The sequence below is a fragment of the Ovis aries genome, chromosome 8, assembly GCF_016772045.2.
Source record: "Ovis aries strain OAR_USU_Benz2616 breed Rambouillet chromosome 8, ARS-UI_Ramb_v3.0, whole genome shotgun sequence".
Classification (NCBI taxonomy): Eukaryota; Metazoa; Chordata; class Mammalia; order Artiodactyla; family Bovidae; genus Ovis; species Ovis aries.
Window position 1 is genome coordinate 61865988 of NC_056061.1, and position 26760 is coordinate 61892747.

Sequence of the window (26760 nt, forward strand, 5' to 3'; positions counted from 1 at the left end):
GAGAGAAATTACATGTCATCATGGTGATCATGCAAGACAGGTGGTTGCCACAGGTGCTGAAGTAGGTTCACAAGCCCCTGACACCCACAGAACTAAAAGAGGATGCAAGTGTCATGTCTGGGCCAAGTATGTCTGGGGAGTTTTATCCTCAAGAGGAGGCCTGAGCCTCTGCTCTGGGCAAGCAGGCATCACTTGCAGAGTAGAGGTGGTGGAAACCCTGTTTCTACTAGGACAGAGTTGGGAGGGCATTCGTCCTCATTTCTATAAGCAGAATCCCAGGGAATACATTTTTCCAGGTATTAGGGATAAAACTGTGTCATTTCTCCCATCCCCCAATTCATGTGTTGAAGTCCTAACCCCTCAAGGTGACTGTATTTGGAGACAGGGTATTTAGGAGATAACTAAGGTTGAGATCATAAGGGTGGGGCCCTAATCCAACAGGATTAGTGCTCTTGTAAGACAAAGAAGAGACACGAGAGGCACACAGAGAAAAAAGGGCAGGTGAGGACACAGAAACAAAGTGGCCACCTGAAAGCCTAGAAGAGAGGCCTCAGGAGAAACCAAAGCTGCCAACACCTCAGTTTTAGACTTTCAGCTTCCAGAACCGTGAGAGAGAAAAATTTCCTGTTGTTCAAGCTACTGAGTCTAAGGTATTTTGTTACAGCAGCTCAGCAAACAAATATACCAGGGAACAGAGTTTGCCCAACTTTTTTTTTTTTTTTTTTTTTTTTTTGTAGCATGTATGGCCTCTTACCACCATAGATAATTTACTTACTATTGCCTATCTCGCTATACTTGACTGGAGCCCTCCAAGCACAGGGGTCTCTGTTGAGTAAGTGAGGTTTCCAAAATGCTCAGAGGAGCCAATGGCAGGTGGCCTCATGCTAATGGCGGGTAGCAACTCACATGTCTCAGTGGATGTTTACTGTCTAAATGAATAAATGAAAGAACAGCGAAAAGATTTGCAGGGACCCACCAGAACTTCACCAGCATTTTGCTTCTGACTTGAAAATAAGTGAAAAGTGAAAGTGTCAGTCGCTCAGTTGTGTCTGACTCCTTGCAGTTCCACGGACTGGAGCCTGCTAGGCTCCTCTGTCCAAGTAATTCTCCAGGCAAGAATACTGGAGTGGGTTCCCATTCCCCTCTCCCGGGGATTGTCCCAACCCAGGGACGGAACCAGGTCTCTAACATTGCAGGTGGATTCTTTACGATCTGAGCCACCAGGGAAGCCTGACGTAAAAACAGCTTTTGTTCTACAACACAGTTTCTGTGTTAGGGATTCTGCCTGCCCACCATAGTAGGTTTGTTTTATCATCAGGAGGTGGAAACTTCTTCATGTCTTCACATCATCTGAGACGGTTCCAGGTGGATTTCTCTGGTGGTCCAGTGACTAGGACTCTACCTTCCAGTGCACGGGACGTGGGTTCAATCCCTGGTTGGGGAACTAAAATTCCACATGCTGAGGGGCAACTAAACCCATGTGCCACAACTAGAGAAAAAGGCCCCAGCGCCACAACAAAGAGTCAGCACAGTCCAAAAAAAAAAAAAGAGTCAACTCTGGGGAAATGAAGTCTCTTAAGTGCTTTTACCTGAGCCAAGGATTCCATTAAGTTTCTCACAACTTTGTCCTGGTCTTCCGTCAGAATCCTGTGAAGCGTGGCCCGTCTCTCACTGTCCTTCCTCAGCATAAAGAATCCAGAATCTTTTTCTTCTGGAGAAGGTGGAGCACTGTGGTCTTCAAAATTTTCATCAGGGATGCTGCAATAATTTAGGCAGCAGATATTACCATCTCCATGATCAAATGACACCCAACATACATCCCTCACCCAAACTAAGTCAGGTCTTTACCCCAGAAACAACGTCCGTATGCCTTTGACATCCTTTTCTCCACAGGACTTGGCTCTTGTTTTGAAAGAGAAGGGGTCCACCTTTAACTCTGTGTCGGGGGAAACTGAGCCGTACTCGCTGCTGCTGCTTGTGTCCTCCACCAGGACTGGCACGGGCAAGGAGATACTCCTGAGGTACTCTGCGTGTCACAAGATGGGGAATGAGATGAGTAAGGTTTCTAGAAATGTGCACACACCAACACGAGACAGCAAGGCTACTTGTCAAGTGTCTCATTCCAGTGAGCAGCCAAACTATGCAACATAAGGGGCTAGTCTTGGGACCATGGTTCCTCAGAGTAATCCATGCAGGGAGTCGGGAGGAAAAGGCCTCCTAGGCCCTGAAAGAACTATCTCAGGGGCGTGAAACTGGAGGAAGCACCAGGCCCAGCAGTTCTGGGTTCTCAGCCCTTTGTTTTTACTGTCCACCTATTAAGAGTTTAGAAAAACAAAAAAAAGAGTTTAGGAGCTTCCCAGGTGGTTCAGTAGTAAACGATTTGCTTGCCAATGTGGGAGATGCAAGAGATGCGGGTTCAATCCCTTGGTGGGGAAGATCCCCTGGAGAAGGGCATGGCAACCCACCCCAGTATTCTTGCCTGGAGAATCCCATGGACAGAGGAGCCTGGCAGGCTACAGTCCAAAGAGTTAGACATGACTGAGCACACACATACCCACTAGAATTTACGAAGGTCATTTGTGAGGCTTAGTTTTTCACATGTATAAAATAAAGGACCAGATTCATAACTGATAAACTGTGCTCCTTAGAAGTTTAAGATCCACCTAGTTCTCGGGGCTGCCTTGGTGGGGTGAGTGGGTAGATTTCTGTGATCCTAGAACATAGGTTCTAATCCTGTTTTACCTAACACAAATATGCTCCTTCAGTCATATATCAGAGATCTGCTTCAGTTCAGTTCAGTCATTCAGTGTCTGACCGAGTCAGACCACAGGGACTATAGCACATCAGGCCTCCCTGTCCATCACCAACTCCCAGAGCTTGCTCAAACTCATGTCCAGCAACTCAGTGATGCCATCCAACCATCTTACCCTCTGTTGTCCCCTTCTCCCCCTGCCTTCAATCTTTCCATTACAGTCTTTTTCAATGATCAGTTCTTCACATCAGGTGGCCAAAGTATTGGAGCTTCAGCTTCAGCATCAGTCCTTCCAATGAATATTCAGGACTGATTTCTTTTAGGATTGACTGGATTCATCTCCTTGCAGTCCAATTTGTTAACATTAGGAATTCAGTTCAGTTCAGTCGCTCAGTTGTGTCTGACTCCTTGCGACCCCATGGACTGCAGCACAACAGGCTTCCCTGTCCATCACCAACTCCCGGAGCTTACTCAAACTCAAATCCATCGAGTTGGTGATGGCATCCAACCATCTCATCCTCTGTCTCCCCTTCTCCTCCCATCTTCAATCTTTCCCAGCATCAGGGTCTTTTCCAGTGAGTTAGTTCTTCGAGTCAGGTGGCCAAATTATTGGAGTTTCAGCTTCAGTATTAGTCCTTCCAATGAATATTCAGGAATGATTTCCTTAAGGGTTGATTGGTTGGATCTCCTTGAAGTTCAAGGGACTCTCAAGAGTCTTCTTCAATACCACTGTTCAAAAGCATCAATTCTTCAGCACTCAGCTTTCTTTATAGTCCAATTCTCACATCCATACATGACTACTGGAAAAACCATAGCTTTGACTAGATAGACCTTTGTTGGCAAAGTAATGTCTCTGCTTTTTATAAGCTGTCTAGGTTGGTCATAGTTTTTCTTCCAAGGAGCAAGCATCTTTTCATTTCATGGCTGCAGTCACCATCTGAAGTGATTTTGGAGCCCCCTAAAATAAAGTCATTCACTGTTTCCATTGTTTCCTCATCTATTTGCCATGAAGTGATGGGACCGGATGCCATGATCTAAGTTTTCGGAATGATGAGTTTTACGCCAACTTTTTCACTCTCCTCTTTCATTTTCATCAAGAGGCTCTTTAGTTCTTCGCTTTCTGCCATAAGGGTGGTGTCATCTGCATATCTGAGGTTATTGATATTTCTCCCGGCAATCTTGATTCCAGCTTGGGCTTCATCCAGCCTGGCATTTCTCATGATGTACTCTGCATATAAGTTAAATAAGCACGGTGACAATATACAGCCGTGACATACTCCTTTCCTGGTCTGGAACCAGTCTGTTGTTACATGTCTGGTTCTGCTGTTTTTTGACCTGCATACAGGTTTTTCAGGAGGCAGGTCAGGTGGTCTGGTATTCCCATCTCTTTCAGAATTTTCTACAGTTTGTTGTGATCCACACAGTCAAAGCCTTTGGCGTAGTCAATAAAGCAGAAATAGATGTTTTTCTGGAACTCTCTTCCTTTTCTGATGATCCAGTGGATGTTGGGAAATTGATCTCTGGTTCCTCTGCCTTTTCTAAAACCAGCTTGGACATCTGGAAGTTCACAGTCCATGTACTGTTGAAGCCTGGCTTGGATAATTTTGAGCATTACTTTGCTAGCATGTGAGATGAGTGCAATTGTGCAGTAGTTTGAACATTCTTTGGCATTGCCTTTCTTTGGGATTGGAATGAAAACTGATCTTTTCCAGTCCTGTGGCCCCTGCCGAGTTTTCCAACTTTGCTGGCATATTGAGTGCAGCACTTTCACAGCATCATCTTTTAGGATTTGAAATAGCTCAACTGGAATTCCATCACCTTCACTAGCTTTGTTTGTAGTGATGCTTCCTAAGGCCCACTTGACTTCACACTCCAGGATGTCTGGCTCTAGGTGAGTGATCACACCATCATGGTTATCTGGGTCATGAAGATCTTTTTTATATAGTTCTTCTGTGTATTCTTGCCAACTCTTCTTAATATCTGCTGCTTCTGTTAGGTCCATACCATTTCTGTCCTTTATCGAGCCCATCTTTGCATGAAATGTTCCCTTGGTATCTCTAATTTTCTTAAAGAGATCTCTAGTCTTTCCCATTCTATTGTTTTCCTCTATTTCTTTGCAGTAATCACTGAGGAAGGCTTTCTTATCTCTCCTTGCTATTCTTTGGAACTCTGCATTCAAATGGGTATATCTTTCCTTTTCTCCTTTGCCTTTAGCTTCTCTTCTTTTCTCAGCTATTTGTAAGGCCTCCTCAGACAACCATTCTGCCTTTTTGCATTTCTTTTTCTTGGGGATGGTCTTGATCACTGTCTCCTATACAATGTCATGAACCTCCATCCATAGTTCTTCAGGCACTTTATCAGATCTAATCCCTTGAATCTATTTGTCACTTTAAGCTCTGCTTAAGGATTCATAATTTTTTAAAAAGCAGTTCTTTGCTAAACACATATTTTGGAAACCAATAGAACAGATGACCTCTTAGGTCTTTCCCAGTTCTCAGATGTTATAATTCTATAACAAACACAAGCTTTTATTTTATTTTGATGGAGTCTGAACTGACACAATAGGAGGTACCTAGTTTTCATCAAACACTGGTTTGCAAATAAGTAATTTTTGTCAGAAACATCTCTATCAAGCAGATCAATGTCTCAAGCCAAGGAGGCAGAACAGAAAGGGATGAGTCACTGCAAATAACAAAAAAATCCAGAAAACTGTAGAGGCCTGGGAGATGTTCTGAGGGAGGAAGATAGGGAGTTTTTAGGGAAAGAATAGGGGACTTCTGGACTGTGGTCTACAATACTAAACAGGCCACTGGGCATGGGCAGGCCAGAGCAAGAAGAGCCCCGCAGTAATAGTCATAATAACCACCTTAAGGCAGTTGCTAAGCTTCTCACATGTGTGACTGTATTTTAATTGTCACAAAGCCCCATGGGCAGTTTGTCTAACTGAACTCACTGGACAGATGAAGTGACTAAGGTTAAGTCATTTCCAGGGTCACCTAGTTAAGGCATGAACCCAGCTCTGACTCCAATGCCCATTCTCTTTTTGCTGACTCTACAAAATCTTAAGATTCGAAAATACCTTAAGTAAAAGACTGTAAAGCCAGAGCTGAGTCCCAGATGCTCTTGAGTCACCCTGAGTGCAGAGTGGGGAGGGTGTGTGGGAAAGGTGACAGAGCGGTCAGCAGATGGACACCTTCCACCTCAGGCTCGCTCTAAGGCACATGCTCACTGAGAGGGCTTGTGGGCAGAACTGTCGGCTTAAATTCCCTCTCACTAGTTGTCTCTTGCCAAGTGTGTATAGTTGAGTTCACATAATTTAAATGTACGCGTGATGAGACTCTGCTTCCTGCAACAAAAGCCTACCCATGTGGAAGGGATGAAGCAATCATGGATTGAGCTTCTGGGCATGGCTCCAGCTTCTTTTGGTATATATTTTTTATTTTGTTCTCAGAAGCAAATCTGTGCAGTAGGTATGGTTCCCAGCACAGAATGCCTGATGAAACAAGTAAATTCCTGCGTTGGCATGTTTTTAGAAAGTGGCTCAGTTGGCATCAGAATTGGCTTCCGCTTAAGTGCAAAGTGAATCGACGTCTGCTGGAGTCCAAAGTCAGGGCCCATTTTATGACATCAAAAACCAGGTGGCGGGGAGGCTGCTGAGTGCCCCGGGGTCCTCCTTGTGAAATGCAGTAACTGTGGAGAAGGGAGGAAAAGAGGGGCTTCTCTTCACAGAGTTCTTCTTGACTCTAAGAATTGAGGGGGGAAAACTGGAGAGGCTGTGGCCAAGAAACCCCGATTACTGGGCTTCTTCTCTGGGCTGACTGGCTTTGAGGCACCCAAGGAACCTGCAAAACTCTACCCTCAGCCAGTAAAAGAACGCACAGGGCACTCACAAGGAACACTGAACCCCATGTCTATTTGATAACAGCTCATCCAACTTAGGAAAATCCCAAACATAGTCATTTCTTTCCTATGCCTTGAAATGCATCACTTGATCTTCCTAGAGCAGAAAACCTTCCTAGTTATGATCTGCAAAGCCTAATACTGAAAATCAAAAACACATCTAGTCCTGACCAGCTAAAATCAGAGGAAAATAGGACACTAAAAATGACAGGGAAAGGTGTCCGGCATTGAAATTTTCCACAAGAAAAGAGTTAGGTGGCCAGCTAGCTCTCAGGTAAGAAAGCATATGTGCAGGCTAAGTCGCTTCAGTTGTGCCCAACTCTTTGTAACCTTATGGACTACAGCCCCCCAGGCTCCTCTGTCTATGGGATTCTCCAGGCAAGAATACTGGAGTGGGTTGCCATGCGCTCCTCCAGGGGATCTTCCCGACCCAGGGATGGAACCCACATCTCTTCCGTCTCTTGCATTGGCAGGGGGTTCTTTACCGCTAGCACCACCTGGGAAATCCCTAAGAAAGCATGGACTCCTCTCAAATTGAAGATTTCAAAACAGAGTCACCATCCTGCATTTAGGAAGGAACAAAATAAGCCTGTTTTATGAGGGAGAAAGTTAAGAGGTTTCTGAAAGAATGAACCCAGTCAGATTTGCAACCACACATCCTTTGTACCCAGGAGCCCCCTATCCTTACCCCATGTAAGCAAAGAGCAGAGGATGAAGCTCTTCGATAGGAAATCTAGAGCTTATTTCATGATGTACCAAGCTTCAGCCCAAAGGACAACATAAAAATAAACTCACCATTCGATCCAGCTGAAAGAGCTGTGGAAAGAAGAGTAAACACAGCAAAATAAGCATGCATGTGGTTTGTTATTAAACTGAGAAATCAACAAAAAGTGAAGTGAATGCTGGAAATGGGATTGATGTCCGTTCCAAACATTCATTCTGCCCATCTCATCCCACATAGACACCAAAAATGCTAACAACAAGTGAATCACTTACTTTTTTCCTTTCTGAAATGAGTTATGGAAACTATTGCAAAAAGCCAATTTACATTTTTACAGTGCTATTTTATTGTAACTGAAAATCTTCTCTTTCTTTTTTTTCTTTTTTTTTTGGGGGGGGGCGCGGTGGTTAATTATTTGGAATGGTAGTCAATAAAAGGCAATTGGTGTTTTGGATAATCTAAAATTAAAAGAACATATTATCCAGATGGTTTGGAAGTTTAACAGTTCTCTAATAGCCCTGTAGTCAATCAATGGTAATTTGGAGTTTCAGTTTGAAGAAACTACCTTCTACCCCTCTGTACTTTAATCTTTGTATCAGCAATGCTAATATATAGATGCTGATATACTAATCCCCTACATCCATGTGATGGAAGATTATTATGTGTGAGGCCCTAGTATTTGTGAAATTGATGCTAACACAGCTTCTAGAGGCCAGTTTTCGGTGATACCTTTAAACAAATTAGCTCACCTCTGGAAAAATCTTCCATTTTGAAAACTTTAGTATTTAGAGACTCTGACCTATACCCCCTTTGATGCAATCACATACCTGAAAGCTTAGGCTGTGTCTTTTTCTTTTTGCTTGAAACTTTTAAGAACTCATCCATAAGCAAGTCGTTAGCACAGTCTCTTTTGTCAGGGTCTGGTTCGAAACACTTCAATATGAACGCCTTGGCCTCTGCTGACATGGACTCTGGGATCTCTGGGTGGACTTTAAACATCCCCACCTAAGACACAGCACAACACGGCTTCTGAATAACCATCTCATCCCAACTTAGTTACCTAATGAGACAGGCTCCTTTATCAAATACTACAAATGTGTGTCTTTTTTCAAAATGAGACGGGACTTGTTTTATGTAGGTTATGGAACGTTTTCAGTGTTTTTGTAACGTTATCAATGACATAGGCACAGTAATTAGCTTAAGATATTAGACAGTGTTGCTGTTGCTGCTGCTGCTGCTGCTGCTAAGTCACTTCAGTCGTGTCCGACTCTGTGCAACCCCATAGACAGCAGCCTACCAAGCTCCTCCATCCCTGGGATTCTCCAGGCAAGAACACTGGAGTGGGCTGCCATTTCCTTCTCCAATGCATGCAAGTGAAAAGTGAAAGTGAAGTCAGTCAGTGGTGTCTGACTCTTCACGACCGCGTGGACTGCAGCCCACGAGGCTCCAGCGCCCATGGGACTGCTCCAGTACTGGAGCAGGTTGCCACTGCCTTCTCCAGTAGACAGTGCTAGGAAATAATAATTCAGTTCTCAGAACTTCGTGCTTGGTTTTTTTCATTTATGAGATCTGATTGAATCCTCCTAGCAACCCAATGGATTAAATATGATCCCAGTTACAGCAATGAGAAAAATGAGGCTCACAGGGGTGAAAGGGCAGAGCTGAGATTTTGAACCTTCATTTGTTTGACTTAAAGACTGTGTTGTTTCTCCTGTACCATGATTTGTGAATGTTTTTCTCTGTCTCAAATTGCCTATGTTAAAAGAGATATTTAAAAATACTTAAAATTACACAAACACTATTTTTATAACAATGAGAATGTTTTTCTCATTGCTGTCATTCTAATTTCTTTCAGCAATGTTTCATGTATTTAGTACACAGATAATTTCCTAAGGAAAGGTTCTGTTATTAAATAGCTTATATTAATTTATTATATAGATAAGATACATTTGTACTAATTATAAAGCCTTTACTATGTATCAGACATTGTTTTAAGTGTTTTTCACATATTATCTCATCTACTCCTCAAAAACCTTCATTAGATAGGTACTATTTTTCTACTCATTTTATAGATGAGGAAACCAATGCACAAGAAGGTTAAGTAATTTACTCAAAGCCAGCAAACAGCTTGACTGTGTCGGAGACTGGATTAAAATGTTGCAAATCAGTGCCAGAACATGCTAACTCCTCTAAAGCATGTTGCTTAATAATCCCTGCACCGATGGGTGACCAAGGAACATTTCAGAGTGAAGTCCCAGAGATTGGTAAGAACTTGAAAGACTGGCCAAGAAGAGAAAGACATCTCTCATGCCCAGAAAGGCAGATCTCTGAGCAGCTCATTGTTTTTTTCAGGTGTGGTTACACTACTCATTTCTGTATCAGCAGCAGCCCATCAGCTTGTCTCCAAGCTTCAGGTAAACCAAGTTTGGTACAAACATAGAAGGGACGTGACAAATGGTCCCTCATAAGAGGGGGTACTCACAAATGGAGTAAGTGCTAGAAACATGATCAGTGGCAAGGAAAGGAATAACAAATTACAATCAAAAGTCTGATGTCTCAAAGAATAGCAGAGATGTGAGCTTCACTTCCTGGGAGACAGGGGTTCAGTTTAATATTCCTCTGGCTCAGTGGAGTGGCAGGTGAGGACTGCAGGGATTCAGGGATTCACTGTCCAGCCCTGTATGCTGAAGCTGTGGCCCCAAGGCTCTCTCAGGTCTATTTCCATTTCACATGCTCCCTATTTTGAGAGCTGGAGCTGCTTCCTTTCCCAGCCCCAAAAGAGTTACTAATGGGCAAAGTAACAGGCTGGATGAGTAGACAGAGTAGATAGATGAGAATAAAGTTGATGTACTTAAAACAACTATACCCTTTTTATCTACGGAAACTTCAAACTGTAATGTTAGAGGAGAAAAGGAAAACATGTCTTTAATACCTAAATGGATAAAAAATGTTTTTATATGTCCCTCAGTGGAAGATTTTTCAGACTGTGTTTCCCAAAGGACTTAAATCATCTTCAGTGGAGTGGCGTGTTAATTATACTGCATCGTGAAAAGGCGGTCAAAGGGCATTACACTGAGTCTTACTTGGTAGCTGAGAAAACTAATGTTGAGAGAGACCCTCCATGTGAAGCTGACAGAGGGGAGTGAAACTTGAACTTTAGATCTTGGATTGTGCTAGCTCAGGCTCCTTTCCTTTGGCTTAAAAAAATATGACATACACACATGGAACTCCAAGAGCCGTAAAGAGCTTTAACCACTGATTTTTAGGACATTTAAGATGTGAAATATGACCTTGAACATAGCTGCTTGTGGTTCCCCCAGTTCATAAAAGGGTGGTTTTCCAGTGGCCATTTCAATGATTGTGCAGCCCAGAGACCAAATGTCTGCTGCCTTTCCATAGCCTCTTGGTCCTTTATCTATTATTTCTGGTGCCATATACTGGAGGGTACCTGGATAGAATTCAAACACAGTTACAGTTTAAAAGGAGAAAACAGATGCACTAACAACAGTTTAAAGTTATTTACATAAATAAGAACTTAAAAGCATGATTCAGGTCTTAGTATCTCATCTTCTTTAAGTTCCAGTTTTCTCTGCTGCTAATAAAAGGGGAAATAGCAGTTGTCATAATGGATTTCACTAGTGATATAAACATATCTTACTAATATTATCTGTTTATGAATAGATACTTCCTCATTTCCTAGACAGTAAAGTGTAATTGAGGCATCACTTCATTGGGACCTCTTTGAAACTTCTAATAGTCATTTGAGAACAACAGAAAATACTCAACACACATTTTCTGCAATCAGGTTTTCAAATACATGGAGACTCCCTTTACGTATACTTCCAATCTTTTGCAGGAAAAATCTGGGTCATTCATCCATTTCCTTAGTCTGTTATTTCTCAATTCCTGATTGAATGCTCAGTTCTTCTGTTTTTATGTTTATTTCTTAAAGATGAAAACATGAAGATTTCTGAAAGCCATTGTTTAAAATAATGTAAATAATTTTGGGTGTACTTTACTCTGTAAATCTAACATATATGGCTTCTACTATGAGCCTGTGGTCCAGAGAACAACAGATTTAATGGGTTAAAGTCAGGCCATGGGCCATCAGTATAAACAAACCACTGGAGTGAAGAGCAGAATGAAAAAGAGAGGAAATTTAAAAGGCTTCATGGAATCAAGGAGACAAAAAGTGTGGTACGATGCAAACAGCACTACGCAGGGGCCAAGAACCCCTGATTTTAGTTCTGGTCTCGTACTTCCCAAGTGGACACGAACTTGCAATTGTCTTATTGGTTACAACTAGAGGTCAAATTTGTATATCTAGTTTGGAATGATTTCTCAAAATCTGGCAATTAGTCAGGACTACAAATAGGAACAGGTAATTGCCATATCCCCAGCTTCTGATATATATGATGCAATCAGCAAACAGGATCCAAGATGCCATAATAAATTACTTCAAATACTGAAGCATTTGCCAAAAGAGCCACTCGAGCATTTTCTTATTCATAACCAATAAGAGACATTTTGATAAATGCAAGGAACATCTTTTATGAATGCTCCGTGCCTGATTCAAAGGTGAAAGCTGCTGCACAAATGTCCTCTAAACAGTTCCTATAAAACCCATGGTCAAAGGCTAGAAACTGGCTGTAATGTTTTTTTAAAAAGTGAAAGCACATTATTTTTGTCAAGTTTTGTCATCTTGCCAGGTTTATCTTTGAGATCTCATCATTACATGATATGGGGGAGCCTGGTGGGCTGCCGTCTCTGGGGCTGCACAGAGTCGGACACGACTGAAGCGACTTAGCAGCCGCAGCAGCTCATGCTCACGATCACATACAACTTCACCTGTCTGTTCTCGGCTTAAATCAGTCATATTTTTGAAAGAAAGCATTTCACCTGGTGAAGGATAAGGTAACCATGCTCCTCAAATTATTACTCTTAGTAGAAAACTGTTACAATTTCTCTGCATTGATAGTTCCCCCTAAAGTGATCATTTTTTACAATGTAAACAAAATGAAGTGATCATTGAGAAAATATGAGCTGAAGCCTACCACTCTTACTATCTGTGGACCTAAAATATATTCAATGGAAGACCTGAAGTTGTACTAATATCTCAGCAGGAATGACAACTGACCAAAAATATAGTGAATTTTAAAAATTGAATAATTCAAGTAATATCTTTAGAGTAAATTAGTGTTTTGATTCATTAGATAATATTTCAGAGTGATATTTGATGATTGTGTTTAATTATCCCCCATAGATCAGGTACCAAAAAAGCAGGTTTAATCGTGTGTTCAAATCTTCTCTATTTACTCCACAAGCACATGACACAGTATTTTATATAAAGATATTTAGAGCTGGATAGTGACGATCAAATCAGTCTGAACATTAGCCCAAGGAGAACAGTGAGAGTATTAACTCTAAAACCCATACCTCAAATATCTTCATTAGAATAAACAAATTACTTTAAAATCACCTGTTTTGGAATATCTTTACCACTACAACCACCTGGGGAGGGAAGCCACTACAAGACAGTAGCTAAAAGCTTAAACCTTGATGTCACCTTACATTCACTCTCGCATTCAGTGGATTAATACTGCCAGAAGAGCTTCCCAAGTGGCTCAGTGGCAAAGAATCCACCTGCCAGTGCAGGAGACGCAGGTTTAATGTCTGCGTTGGGAAGAACCCCTGGAGAAGGAAATGGGAGCCCACTCCAGTATTCTTGCCTGGAAAATTCCATGGACAGAGGAGCCTAGCAGGCTACAGTCCATGGGGTCCCAAAGAGTCAGACAAGACTGAGCAACTGAGCAGAGCACAGTTCTATGGGCCAGGCACTTAGAATGCAGGAGTGGCCGAGACAGACAGAAATCCCAGGGTTTGGGCAGCTTACATTTTTGCAGTGGAAGACAGACAGCAAACTATAGTAAAATACATAAGCAAATTACAGAGTAGGTTAGAAAGTGATGTTATGATAAAATTAGAAAAAAAGCAGGAGAAGGGGATCAGAAGTGTCCGGGGAGAGCTGCCATGTAAATAGGGCAATCACTGGCCTCACTGGCATGATCTGTGAGTTAAGACTTGAAGGACATGAGGGACTTCGCCATGCAGATAGCTGGGAGAAGAGCGCCATAGATGGAAAAGGGTGCGCAAATGCCCTGCCGCAGGATCCTGCCTGGTGGAATGAAGGAAGTGTAGGAAGGCCTGTGCAAGGTGGGAAGGGCAGGAAATGGGTCTAAAAGATAACAGACTCTGAGAAGGTCTGAGCCTTGCCCATCATTGTAAGGACTGTGATGTTTGTTGACTCCAAACACAGAAAGCCATCAAAGTCTCTGAGTGATAGGGCTCGATTTATGTCTATACGGGATTGCTCTGGCTGTAGAGTTGAGGGGAGACAGTAGCGGAAGCAGGAGAAAAGGCTATTGAGATCATGCGTGTGAGAGGCGAAGGCGGGAGCCAGGGAGGCGGAGAGGAACTGGTCCAGATTTGGACACGTTTTGAAGACAGAGTTGATGGGTTTCCTTGGCTGACTGAGCTGAAGTGTGAGAAAAGAGAGGCGCAGTGGCTAACTCTAAGGTTGGAGTGGCCAACCGAGACAGGGAAGAGTGTGGGTGAAACAGCTTTGGGGAAATGATAATTCATTCCATTTGGCATGTTAAGTCTAGTTGAATTGCAGCTCTTTGACTTACAAGCTTTGTGACCTCAGGCAAACTATTTAACCTCTTTGAACCTTAATTTTCTCACCATCCACTGGGATAATGATGCGTAAGGATTAGGCTTGATATACAAATTTTGATGCAATAACATGTAAAGCACTTAACACAGTCTGGAGCAGTAAGTGCTCCCTAAGGAATAGTTGTGGCTGCCTTCCTTCTCATCGAATCACGAAGAAGTCACACAGGCCACTGTCTTTTGACGCAGTTCATCAGAGGCTGCCTACACCTGTGACTTCACCAGCGCTGAGTTAGCACTGGGAGGCCCGCACACCCCAGGCCCTTATGATCAGTGCCGGTGACCGATCCACACGTGTGTCACACATGGCACACCATGTGAGGCCAGTGTGAGAAGTTCAAGCCAAGGGCTCCTGGAGGACTGCTGTACTACAACTTCTCTGGGGATTACAGAAAATGCTTAAGATAAGCAGCAGATATTAAATTAACATCTTCCCCAAATCAAATGTCTGAAAGTCAGGATTTCCCTCGCAGAAGTTACTGAGACTTGGCAGTATTTAAAGGGTCTCTTGCCAAATGGAGGGAATATGAGGAAAAGAAATGTAAATATATTTAAAGTTACTAGAAAGCTAGAATTCATTTTGTTTAAAAAATGCATTCTAAACGGGTTTGATTGTGTCCCGAAATATCCACTGCCATGAGCGCAGGAACTGGATCAGAGGCATTGCTGGTTGAATGTTCTGAGACTTCAGACTTTTCCTCTGCCTTTCCCCGGCTTCCACAAGAGACACTACAGCAAGGTGGAGAGAAAGATGGACTGGAGCAAGAAGCTCAAAGCAAAGCGCAAACGGTGGATTAAAAATCTGAGTTCTATCATTTATAAACTCTTGTGACATTCAGCTGTAATGTCCCTTTTCTCTCTCTCCATTTCTTCATCTGCAAAATGGAAGTACTGCCATCACGTCACAGAACTCAGAAATGAGGGCATTTGGACAATCTGTTTTATATGAGACCAAAGATTATCCATTACAGTATCTTTTTTTTTTCCTCTAAATCTCTCTCTCTGACGATAATAAGAATTTCATTTTTACTATTATTATTTTTTGCTGCACTGCAAGACTTGTGGGATTTTAGTTCCCTGACCAGAGATTGAACCTGAGCTGAGGCAGTGAGAGCACTGAGCCTTACCTGCTGGGCTGCCAGCACACATGTGCCAAGTCACACATGTGACCACATGGACCGCAACCTGCCAGGCTTCTCTGTCCATAGGATTCTCCAGCAAGAATACTGGAGCGGGTGGCCATGCCCTCCTCCAGGGGATCTTCCTGGCCCAGGGTTAGAACCCACGTCTAATGTGGCACCTGCATTGCAGGCGGATTCTTGACCACCAGGGACCACCAGGGAAGTCACAATAACAGGAACTTAATACTTCATGAGAATCAGCAGAATGGAGTAATGAAAACTTGGAGGAGAGAGCAGGGCTGGACTTCCAGATGTCCTCCCTATAACTTTTGGGCAGTCATTAATCTCTCTGAGCCTTGGTTTCCTCTTGGCTACTGTTACCTTTTTGGAAGTCACTTTGTCTCCACCCTCTCAGGATTTTGGTCCGGAGGGAGCTTAGTAGTTGCATGGCCTAATTTCTCAGCAAAGCTTTCTCTCCACCCTACTTCTGAGTTAGTGAGTCACTTCCTTTTTTTGAATTGAAATCTTAGTTATTTAGGTTGTAAGTAGGGGAATAGACCACAGGCAGTAAACAGATTAGGAAAGAAAGAACTCATAGTCCAAATGGGAAGTGATTAAAGTATGAGTAAGAATCACTGAGAGGCTGGGCTAAAGAAATGTTAAAAAAAGAAATGTCAGGATTATAGTGGTTGTAGACCAACCAGGAGAGAAGGAATGACATGAAAAGAAAAACAAATAACAAACTGAGAGTTAAAAAAATATATATCTTCAGCAGTATTAAGCAGGAAACTGAGTTACATAAATACAAGGTAAGAAATGGTCAGATGAAATTCTGTATAGCATTTTTCAGTGAGCATCAAAAGATATCGACATGAATGTTGGTAAGAACCCAGACTAAATTTCTCTCTCACGTCATGCTCAAACACAGCAATTATTTCTTTAATTATATAAGATCTGTATCATCACTGCAAAAACATACCAGTAAAAGTTTCAGTACATGGATTTATGCCAGCAAGCCTCTTTGATGTTCCGAAATCAGAAATCTTGAGAACACCACTATAGGTATTAATCAACACATTGTCACCCTAGAGAAGAAAGAACTTGAATCAGAAATGTTATCTTTCTCCCAATACTGTTTGTTATTGGCTTGAAAGTCTAATAAGAAAAGGTGTCCTTACAGCAAAAAGGACACTATTTCTAGATTCTTCCTTAACAGTAACATCAGTAGTGAATTATTGACACCATTTTTGTTTACATACTATCAGTTCATAATCTGCTAGTCAGGTCACAAGGTGAAACGAGGTTTATAGATAGTAGGGACTACTTGTGTTTGATATGAGCATGATTAGTTAAATTATGATATTTATACCTTCCTAGTACTTGACTTATTCTATGTTGTTTTACTTCTTTTCCTGGAATATTTAGGGGCAGCACAAATAAATGGACATTTGTGTTAGTTTTAGGGTAGTAATATTTACTTACTTTCACTAGTCCAATTTTGTTATAAATTTATCAGTTCTAAATTTTCCCTTCTTAAGGAGAATTTCACAGATTATCTAATTTTAGTTCAACCCAGGAGTATATGATATCTGTGAGAAGTGGGGATTTTATTTTTTTCCTTCTAACTACTCCTCCATTAATTGAACAAGTATTTATTGAGTAGCTACTATGGGCAAGGATACCAGCCTACAAGCCACTTGGGAGCAGGGACCATATCCTTGTTAACTTTGCTCTGTTGAGCTTCCAGCCCCATGGAGCACCTCAAACAGTGCCAGCCATGAAGTGGAAACTCAATCTTTGTTGGCTGAACATGGTTAAGGAGTTTATTTCTTGAGTAAAAGCGATAAGACACGACTATCAATAACTGACCCATGGCAGAGTGATATATATCTGCTGTTTCTAGGATTTATTTATCATTCCAAATTAGTTTTCATAAGAAAAACAATTCTTGCAAATAAAACAATTACCCATCAAAGACCTTACAAGAATGAATCCTAGCGCAACCTACCTTTATATCCCGGTGAACTATCTGATTGTCATGGAGGTATTTTAATCCTTCCAGGATTTGCTTTGTATAAAAGCCGATTGTTTGCTCATTGTCTTTCAGTGGGCCCCATTTGGAACGAAGGAGAGCAGAAAGACTTCCTGTAAGTAGGGAGAAACAGTGGATAAAATCTTATTTGAATGAATTCTTTAAAGCATGTTAGTATTACAATATTAAGCTAACATTTATTGGTTATTAACAGTGGCCTACGTATTATACTAGACACAGTACTTGGGTTCAAATATAAATAGGCAAGTCCCTGCTCTGTTGATGGTCTTTATGAAATACAGTCGAAAAGGCTACTTGGGGCTTCCTCGGTGGGTCAGTGGGTAAAGAATCTGACTACAGTGCAGGAGATGCAGGTTTGATCCCTGGGTTGGGAAGATCCCCTGGAGTGGCAACTGACACCGGTATTCTTGCCTAGAGAATCCCATGGACAGAGGAGCCTGGCAGGCTATATAGTCCCTACAGTGGCAGAGTTGGACACGACGGAAGCGACTTAGCACACACACACAAAAGACCACTCAGTTTGCAAACCTTAATCCAAGTCATAATGATTGATATAAGAACAGTTCTGATATTTATTTATCATCTCCCAATAAACTGTAGGGACTTCCCTGATAACTCAGTTGGTAAAGAATCCATTTGGGTTTGATCCCTGGGTTGGGATGATCCCCTCGAGAAGAGAAAGGCTACCCATTCCAGTATTCTCTCCTAGAGACTTCCATGGACTCTATAGTCCATGGGATCACAAAGAGCCAGGCACGACTGAACAGCTTTCACTTTCACTAAACTGTAAGATAATGGCACATGTCAACATTTTATTTACATTTACACAAATTAAGACCTGTAAACTAATAAATTCCATTCAGTTTTACTCTTCAAGACCCTAGAAACATACTTTTTTAAAAAGCTAGTTTTTTTTTTTTGAGGGTTTCTTAAACTCTATCTGTTATTTTTACTGAGGTATAGTTGATGTACAGTATTATATGTTTCAGGTATATAACATCTGAAATTTTTAAAGGTTATTTTCCATTTATAGTTATGATCAAACATTGGCTATAATCCCTGGGTTGTGCAATATATCCTTGTAGCTTATTAATTTTCTATATAGTAGGAACCTATACTTTTTAAAGAAAGAAAACCATCTCTTACCTCCTGGGACCTGCTCCATGAAGATTTTAATGAAACCATTTTCACTGAAAGAGCCCAGATACTGGACAATATTTTTGTGCTTCAGATGCTTATGCAAGGCTATTTCTTCATGCAGGGGCTGGGAGTATCTGAAAGATATGCAAATGTCAGTGAGCTAATTATGTCAGACCTTCTTGTATAAATTTAAGCAATACAAATGGGAAATTCCAGCTAAATGAATTCACCCATACATGAAATAAAGTATGACCATCTAAGGCCTTTATTTCTCATCACATAAATTCCGTGAAGCTGGAGCCCAGGTAGGGTGTGAGGGGAACTGTGTCAGATACTAGTCTAGGTCTTTGTATATATTAGCTCATTTCTCACAACTCCATGAGAAGGTATTCCTAAGATGCCCATGTTACAGATAAAGAAACTGATTCACAGAACTAACCTATCCAAGATTTCCAAGCTAGTAAGTAACAGAACTAAGATCTGAACCCAGGAGAACTGAAATCACCCACACAGCTCACTGTCACATTCATATGACCTTCTATTCCATTAGCTTCATAAGTTTATTATTTCAGGAGATTCTTTCCCAGGAAGACAAAATTGCAAATAATTTTAATATTCATTCCAGAACTTACTGAAAGGTCCAACAACTCTTCAGTAAAAAAATATAAAACCATTTATATGCCAAGTCTCCTTGATTCTATTCCATCCAGTTCTACTCTATCATCATTTTTTACTCATTCCTAGCTGAGCCTCCATACTGAAAGACCAGCTTCAGACCAGACTTCAAAATCATGTACTTGGTATATATCGCTTTATTAAATTTTATGATGAAAGAATTTTATATTTCTGGAACAGACAGAACAACATTTTTGATGGTTTTCTGAAGTACTATGAAGTCTGTAGACTTTTAACAATCCTGGATATTAATATATTATCATATATTATGTTAATATAATTATTGTATAACTTAATTACGGTATGGTGCCAGCAATGATGAACAGAGACTCATAGGTATTTCCTAATTTTTTTTCTGTTGCATGATGGAAGCTACAGGTGTGAAAGGCACTCACTATAACATAAACTATAAGCTGGATGCCTCATAATTTGCTTCAGTGCTACATGCAAGAAATGCTCAAATTTTATAGAGGCAAATCCATATAAGCAGAATGGATTTCTTGGAATGACCATAACAAATACTAGAATCAGTTAGTATTGAATAACATTAGTAGGTTACAAAAACCCAAATTCATTTAATTATTTTTAAAATATATTTAAAATTTTTATTTATTTAATTGACTTAGCCATGCAGCTTGCAGGCGCTTAGCTCCCCGATTAGAGGCTGAACCCAGGTCCCAGAAATGAAACTGCCAAGTCCTAACCACTGGACCACAAACAGATTTAATTTAAACAAACTTTTATAACCTGTGAAACACTTCTCAGAAAGCTGCCAGCAACAGCCCAAAATTGACTTGTATATTAGACCTCTTACTCATTTCACTTTTCTTCAGAATTGTTCTAGGAGCTAAAGGCTTGTATTAAGCTAAACCCCTTAACAAGATATCAGTTAGGGACAATACCATTTTGACTATTGCTAGAATGAGACAATGCAAGAAATACCAGTATATAATGTTACCAAGGAGATCCTTAGGTAATGACTCTCAACTATGAAGACATTTACAAGTTACTTTTTCCATGAAGTTTAAAATGTTTTATTAATGCTAGTTAATGAGATTGCTCTTGATATGCATGAGATAAATCAGTGGCAATATTGGGCCAATTCTTCAGATTTGGTAGATCAAGATGACTGCATAATCCAAAGCAAGAGGCTCACTCAGTTTATGACAAATCATTAAAAGGCTCCAACCCCCTATTAAATATCAATCATAAATGTTGAAATATAAGATCATGAAGAAATAAATATACAACACACACTTCTCCTTATGTAACCAAAGGATAGCTCAAAAGTTACAATAATAGAATTCATCCTAGCTGAGAATAAGGACTCTTCTCCAGTGTAGAAACGATTAGTAACACTAGCAACTCTCACTAAATGTAAGTGAAAGTATAAGTACCGCACACTGAATAAGCATGAAATTATAATTTGCTCAGGTCAATAAGCAAAACTTGTCTGTGGGAATTACAAGAAAATCCCATATCTCCTCAGTTACTTGTGATAACAGAAAGAAAAATGGTATAGACATTCAAAGATACTTAAATATGCACTTAGCTTTGAAAAATTAATATATCATACATGTCTCCAGAGCACCTCTCCTGACTCAAATTCCCACTATAACCATCCAAAGCAGTGAAGTTCCCAACCTTGGCTGGCCATTTTGCATCTCCTGGAAGGATTTTTAAAAACATCAATGTCTATGACCTACCCCAGAATTTTGGAGGTTATGGCTTGAGCATCAGTATTTTTTAAAAGTTCCCCAGGTTCCTCTAACACACAGCTGGGTGGAAATACCTGACCTAGGACAATAGCTGACAAATGTGTAGAATGTTATCAGAAGTCAACTCGAGATGTACAACTAGTTGGGACAAATTATGAGAGTGTCCTTAGAATCCAGCAGCTTGCTCTTATGACTACTCTGATGTTCTAACGAAGCGTTTTTAGAGTGTGAGAGAACCACAGAAGAAGCTGCTTTTGTTGCTATGATCCTTCACTACAGATGGTAGTGTTTAGAGTACACTGGATTATGCATTATTCACACCCATCCTACCATCTGAGCAATTATCCTTTGTAACTGCGACTTCTTTAAAAGCCACCTTGAAACTCTCTAGGTCACAAAGGTGGAAATGCTTTCTGTGTTGTATCTCTCAATAACATGATAGACTTCACCTTAATCTTCTCTTAGAGGTAACAAAAAGATGCCCCACAGCAACTGTTCAAGAGAAGGGCTTGTCATACAAGTGTTTTCAAACAAACCACATTATGCCAAATGGATCTTCGCTGGTGTTGGTGTACTCTGTGTATGCACAGTGGTAGCTGAATAAACTTAAGCTCCAAAGACAGTTTTCAAAGTGGTTTTCTTCCAAGTGACTAGTTACATTTATCTGGTGGTGGGGAGGAAGGTAATACTAGTAAAGACAATCCTTTTAAATTTTATATCGCTTAAAAATCCACTCTATGTATCAATATATAATACTTAAGAACCTATAAGAATATTTGATGAAAATTTTAATATAATACACACACACACATATATATATTCCATATATATATATATATATATATATAGGGATATATAGGGATATATATACTAGATATAAATGTATCTAGTGAATAGTTTCTATCACCATCCCAGAAGAATTCATACTTATGTCTCATGAGTTAACCAAGGAGAAACTGCAAAAATACCATAGACAACCTAAAACTGAATTTACTGTCTACCTACCTAATATCTGTTCCTCCCTCTTTCTGTGATTTTGTTTGGAGAAACAACCAGCCAACTTAAAAACCACTGAGTTTCTAACCTCCTTTGTAGTCAGGAGTGGTCACTTTTGGTCAATGAAACAAGAGATGAATATAGGCTGGACATTCCTGAGAAAGTTCATTTTCCTTTTCCCTCTTCCTGTCTGGAATGCAGATAAGGCAGAGTGACCACCTGCCAGGAAGTCACGTACCAAGATGGAGACCAAGGATGGCAAGGCAGAAAGAGAACTGAGGCCTGGGACACTGGTTACAGGGGAAAGAGGGGTGTCTTTTTGAGCTTGTGGTAATCAGAGAAGGCATCTCTGAGGGCTTGGGAACTGAACTTGGGACCTAATTGATGACAACGAAGCAATCCCACCAATATGTGGTATTGGCGGTCAGTGTGGCTGCAGAGGAGGAGGCGAGGCCACAGAGGGAGGCAGGTGTCTGTGTTAAGGTTCCTGGGTTTTGTGTTGTAAGAACTCACAGCCAGGTTTTAAGCAGTAATGACATGATGTGATTTCAACTCGAGAAAGAGCTCTGTGCAGTCTTTGAGGAAGGGATTTCTCTAATAGGCTTTGTCAGGACCAAAGACTCACAAGAGTGTGGGACTGCCCTATGACCGTCTCTCCAGTGTTGGGGGACCGTGGTTTTGCCCTGTGACGTCACTTTTCTGATGGCGTCAAGAACAGTCGTTGATTTCTCAGTTGGTCCAACTTTCCACCTTCAGTTTAGAACGGAGTGCTGACTTCCAATGTCCTTAACACACCTGACTGGAAACTGGAACTTCTGGTTCAAACCATTTTAGCTGGTGCTCATTCCCCATATATCCATATAATAAACCAATCACGATGAAACATAACCTGAGCCCAACACACACTGGGCCATTCCCTTTTCTACTCTTTGAAAGTCCGAGTTACCATGGAGGTGCCATCCTTCCCCAACAGTCTTGGGCCTGAATCACTGAGTGACGCAGCAGCTAAACCTCAGAGGGAGCTAATTAAAGCCACAGAGTTTTCAGACAGTTTCATTAATTAGAATATCACCAAAATATTTTGTAAATGCTATTAACAACTGAAATACCGTAGAAAGCAGCTTTGATTAGTCACAATTACTGTACCTGCTGTCTCTTTCTGGGATTTCCTTAATGGCGATTCTGACTTGGTTGCTCAGATCTCGACCTGCATAAACTATCCCATAAGTGCCTTTTCCTAAAACGACTCTGTCACCATTTTCATCATATTCATAGTCATACTACAGAAGGACAAAGGGGGAGAGAAGATTGAAACGTTAGCTGCAGTCCACATTTTAAACATCAACTTTTTCCAAGAGCATTTTTCCTTATTTTATCAAATAGTTTTAACAAGGAAAACAATAAGATGAGGTTCTAAAGAACAGTTTCAAGAACCAAAGAATAAACTTAACACAGAGCATCATGCGTTCTTATTTTCCCAACTGTGACAAACACTGGGCGGTGGGGGGTGGGGGCGGCAGAGAGGGACTATGTATTGAAATCCATAGAAGTGCTCCTCCAAAAGCCCACTTGGATTCTTTACCCACTGAATCCTGTTGATCACTGATTCTGAAGATGTTTATGATTAGCATCAATGTCTCTCAATAGTGATCACACTGAATTAACTGTTCTTTTGTTTTTCAGCTTTTGGTACCGTCAAAGCATTTCACACTCTTCCAGGAGAAGAAAACCACTCAATGGCTTTGAGTAAGAAGAAACTTTGAGGTCTTCAGTTCAGTTCAGTTCAGTCGCTCAGTCGTGTCCAACTCTTTGTGACCCCATGAATCGCAGCACGCCAGGCCTCCCTGTCCATCACCAACTCCCAGAATTCACTCAGACTCACGTCCATCAAGTCAGTGATGCCATCCAGCCATCTCATCCTCGGCTGTCCCCTTCTTCTCCTGCCCCCAATCCCTCCCAGCATCAAAGTCTTTTCCAATGAGTCAACTCTTCGCATGAGGTGGCCAAAGTACTGGAGTTTCAGCATTAGCATCATTCCTTCCAAAGAAATCCCAGGGTTGATCTCCTTCAGAATGGACTGGTTGGATCCCTTTGCAGTCCAAGGGACTCTCAAGAGTCTTCTCCAACACCACAGTTCAAAAGCATCAATTCTTCGGTGCTCAGCCTTCTTCACAGTCCAACTCTCACATCCATACATGACCACAGGAAAAACCATAGCCTTGACTAGACGGACCTTAGTCGGCAAACTAATGTCTCTGCTTTTGAATATGCTATCTAGGTTGGTCATAACTTTCCTTCCAAGAAGTAAGCATCTTTTAATTTCATGGCTGCAGTCACCATCTGCAATGATTTTGGAGCCCAAAAAAATAAAGTCTGACACTGTTTCCACTGTTTCTCCATCTAGCTGACAATAATAAGCAAGGATTATTTGTACTTTACCCCTGTTCCCAATTCCCCAAGACTCAAAACATTTTAAAAATGAAAAATGGGGACTTCTCTGGCAGTCTGGTGGTTAGGACCCTGTGCTTCCACTGCAGGGGCCATGGGTTCTATCTCTGGTCTGGGAACTAAGATCCCACATGCCTCGTGGCATGACTAAAAAAAATAGAATAAATAAAAAAACTTTTTAATGTAAAATTAAAAAAATTTTTTAATTAAAAAAATTTTTTTAAAAGGAAAAACTTCAAAATGAAGGAAAAACTTCATTTCTGATCCAAAAAAGGAAATAGCTACAGCCCTAAACCCAAAGTGGCAAGCATGTCAGTTGAATACAGAAAATAGCATCAAATAAATGAAAGAAGTATAGTGACCTTTAGAATTTCCCAGGTGGCTCAGTGGTAAAGAATCTGCCTGCCAAGCAGAAGACACAGGTTCAATCCCTGGGTCAGAAAGATCCCCTGGAGAAGGAAATGTCAACCCACTCCAGCATTCTTGCCTGGAGAACCCCATGGACAGAGGAGCCTGGCGGGCTACAGTTTATAGGGTCACAAAGGAGTGGGAAACAACTTAGCAGCTAAAGGACAACATGTGACATTTGGTAGACATCTTCTCAGACCTGGAGGCATCATCCACAGAGGCATCTTTTGTTGTGGGCTTAAACTACAGGATTCATGGTCATCAAATAATCAAGCCATGTCTATGTAGAAACCCAATGTAAAACTACAGACCAGCAAGAGAGACCGTTAAAACAAGCTCCTTTCTTTGTCTGTATTTTGCTAGAGTATAAAACTAGCAGCACATAGCTAGGTTCAACTCACAGAAGGATTTGGGTTAGCCATTTAAAAAAAAACAAACTGATTTCAAACACTCGTATATCAGCAAATTTAAAATTAACACACAAAATAATCCAAAAGAAGATAATGATCATGGATTTTGACACTAAACTAACAACATAGTCTTAAAATATACAGAGTTGATAAAATTACAAAGAAAAATATACAATATAAACCATAATAGGTTCTAAATAGAACTCTTTTAGAAACCAATATATCTAGCAGACAAATTCAAAATAGAGACCCTAATGGCACAAATAACAAGTTTGGTATGGTAAATACAGAGATAGCTACAAATTCCTTCCATACATATATGAAAAATATAAAATAATTAGTCACATATTAGGCCACAAAGAAAATTTCAACAAATTTAAAATTTTGACTAAAAATAAGACAGCCAAAAACTATATTTGAAACCTGAGCACTGCAATTTAAAATTATCAAGGGATTAAAAAATAAATGATCATGGGAATTACAAAGTAGTTGAAAAAGAATGACAAGGAGAGCATTGCGCATCAAAAACTACAGATTTAGAACTATGTATATAAAAATTTTCACAGTTTTAAAGAATTGCATTAGAAAACAGAAAACTTTCAAATGATCAAGTTAAATGGTCAAGAAAATACAAAAAGAAGAATATATTACTATCCAAAGAGTAGAAGAGTTTCTGGTTTTGGCAATATGGTAGGCTATGTACATGAAAATGTTCCCACCAAAAAATCCTAGACAAAAGTAAACAGACATACTTAAATGTCTAGTGTGTGTGCTCAGTCATGCCCAACTCTTTGCTACCCCATGGACTGTAGCCCACCAGGCTCCTCTGTCAATGGGATTTTTCCAGGCAAGAATACTGAAGTGGGTTACCATTTTCTACTCCATTAAATGCCTACCCGGGCTTATAAAAAAGTAAAGAAGACTTCTGCTGCTGCTAAGTCACTTCAGTCGTGTCCGACTCTATGCAACCCCATAGACGGCAGCCCGTCAGGCTCCCCCATCCCTGGGATTCTCCAGGCAAGAACACTGGAGTGGGTTGCCATTTCCTTCTCCAATAAAGAAGACTTCTAGGAACTAGAAATTAAAAGGAAAAGGGACACTAAAGGGATAATCACAAGAACTGATGACCTTGCAGTCCAAGTGCTGGGGATGAAGTCTTCTAGATTTATAAATCTAGGGCAGAGGTTGGCAAACAGTTAAAGGGCCAGATATTGATTATTTTCAGATTTGTGGGCCATACGATCTCTATGGCAGCAACTCAACCCTGCCATTGTCAGTAGCTCAGTCAATACAGAAGCAAGAGGGCATGGCTGTGTTCCAGTAAGACTTTATTTACCAAGAGAAGTGGTGGGCTGGTTTTGGTGTTTGGGATACCGTTCATCAATTCCTTATCTGAGATTTTGGTCTTAATGCTCACTGGGGATAGGAAATGAAACCTTGTGTCTATGGAAAGTGAAGAGATGGAACACACAAAACCAGGGTCCTTGAAAGACTATAATTTGGTGAAAGGGTAGATTAGAAAAAAGTCAGCCCACTGCACTGAGAAACAAAAAGAAAACTTTGTCTGTCTTAGGTTAAGCTCTGAGTGGACAAAGTCTCCTCTGAATACTTTCAACCACTGGCTGACACTCTGCTGTCTGGAGCTCAAATGGACACTTGTCATTAATATCCATAATCTGTATTGAG

At 40.8% G+C, this 26760-nt stretch overlaps 1 protein-coding gene across 3 annotated transcripts in view; it reads right to left on the reverse strand.

Annotated features, from left to right (window-relative positions):
* MAP3K5 (mitogen-activated protein kinase kinase kinase 5) overlaps window positions 1-26760 on the reverse strand; it is a 228492-nt gene that overhangs the window by 30156 nt on the left and 171576 nt on the right. For all 3 annotated transcript variants that reach the window (XM_004011519.6, XM_042253518.2, XM_060419723.1), the window contains 9 exons: window positions 22955-23088; window positions 18426-18553; window positions 17235-17371; window positions 16206-16311; window positions 10664-10821; window positions 8201-8378; window positions 7448-7468; window positions 1849-2026; window positions 1590-1758 (listed from right to left, as the gene is read on the reverse strand). In XM_004011519.6, the coding sequence (XP_004011568.4) occupies window positions 1590-1758; window positions 1849-2026; window positions 7448-7468; window positions 8201-8378; window positions 10664-10821; window positions 16206-16311; window positions 17235-17371; window positions 18426-18553; window positions 22955-23088 (1209 nt within the window). The remainder of the gene's footprint in view (window positions 1-1589; window positions 1759-1848; window positions 2027-7447; window positions 7469-8200; window positions 8379-10663; window positions 10822-16205; window positions 16312-17234; window positions 17372-18425; window positions 18554-22954; window positions 23089-26760) is intronic.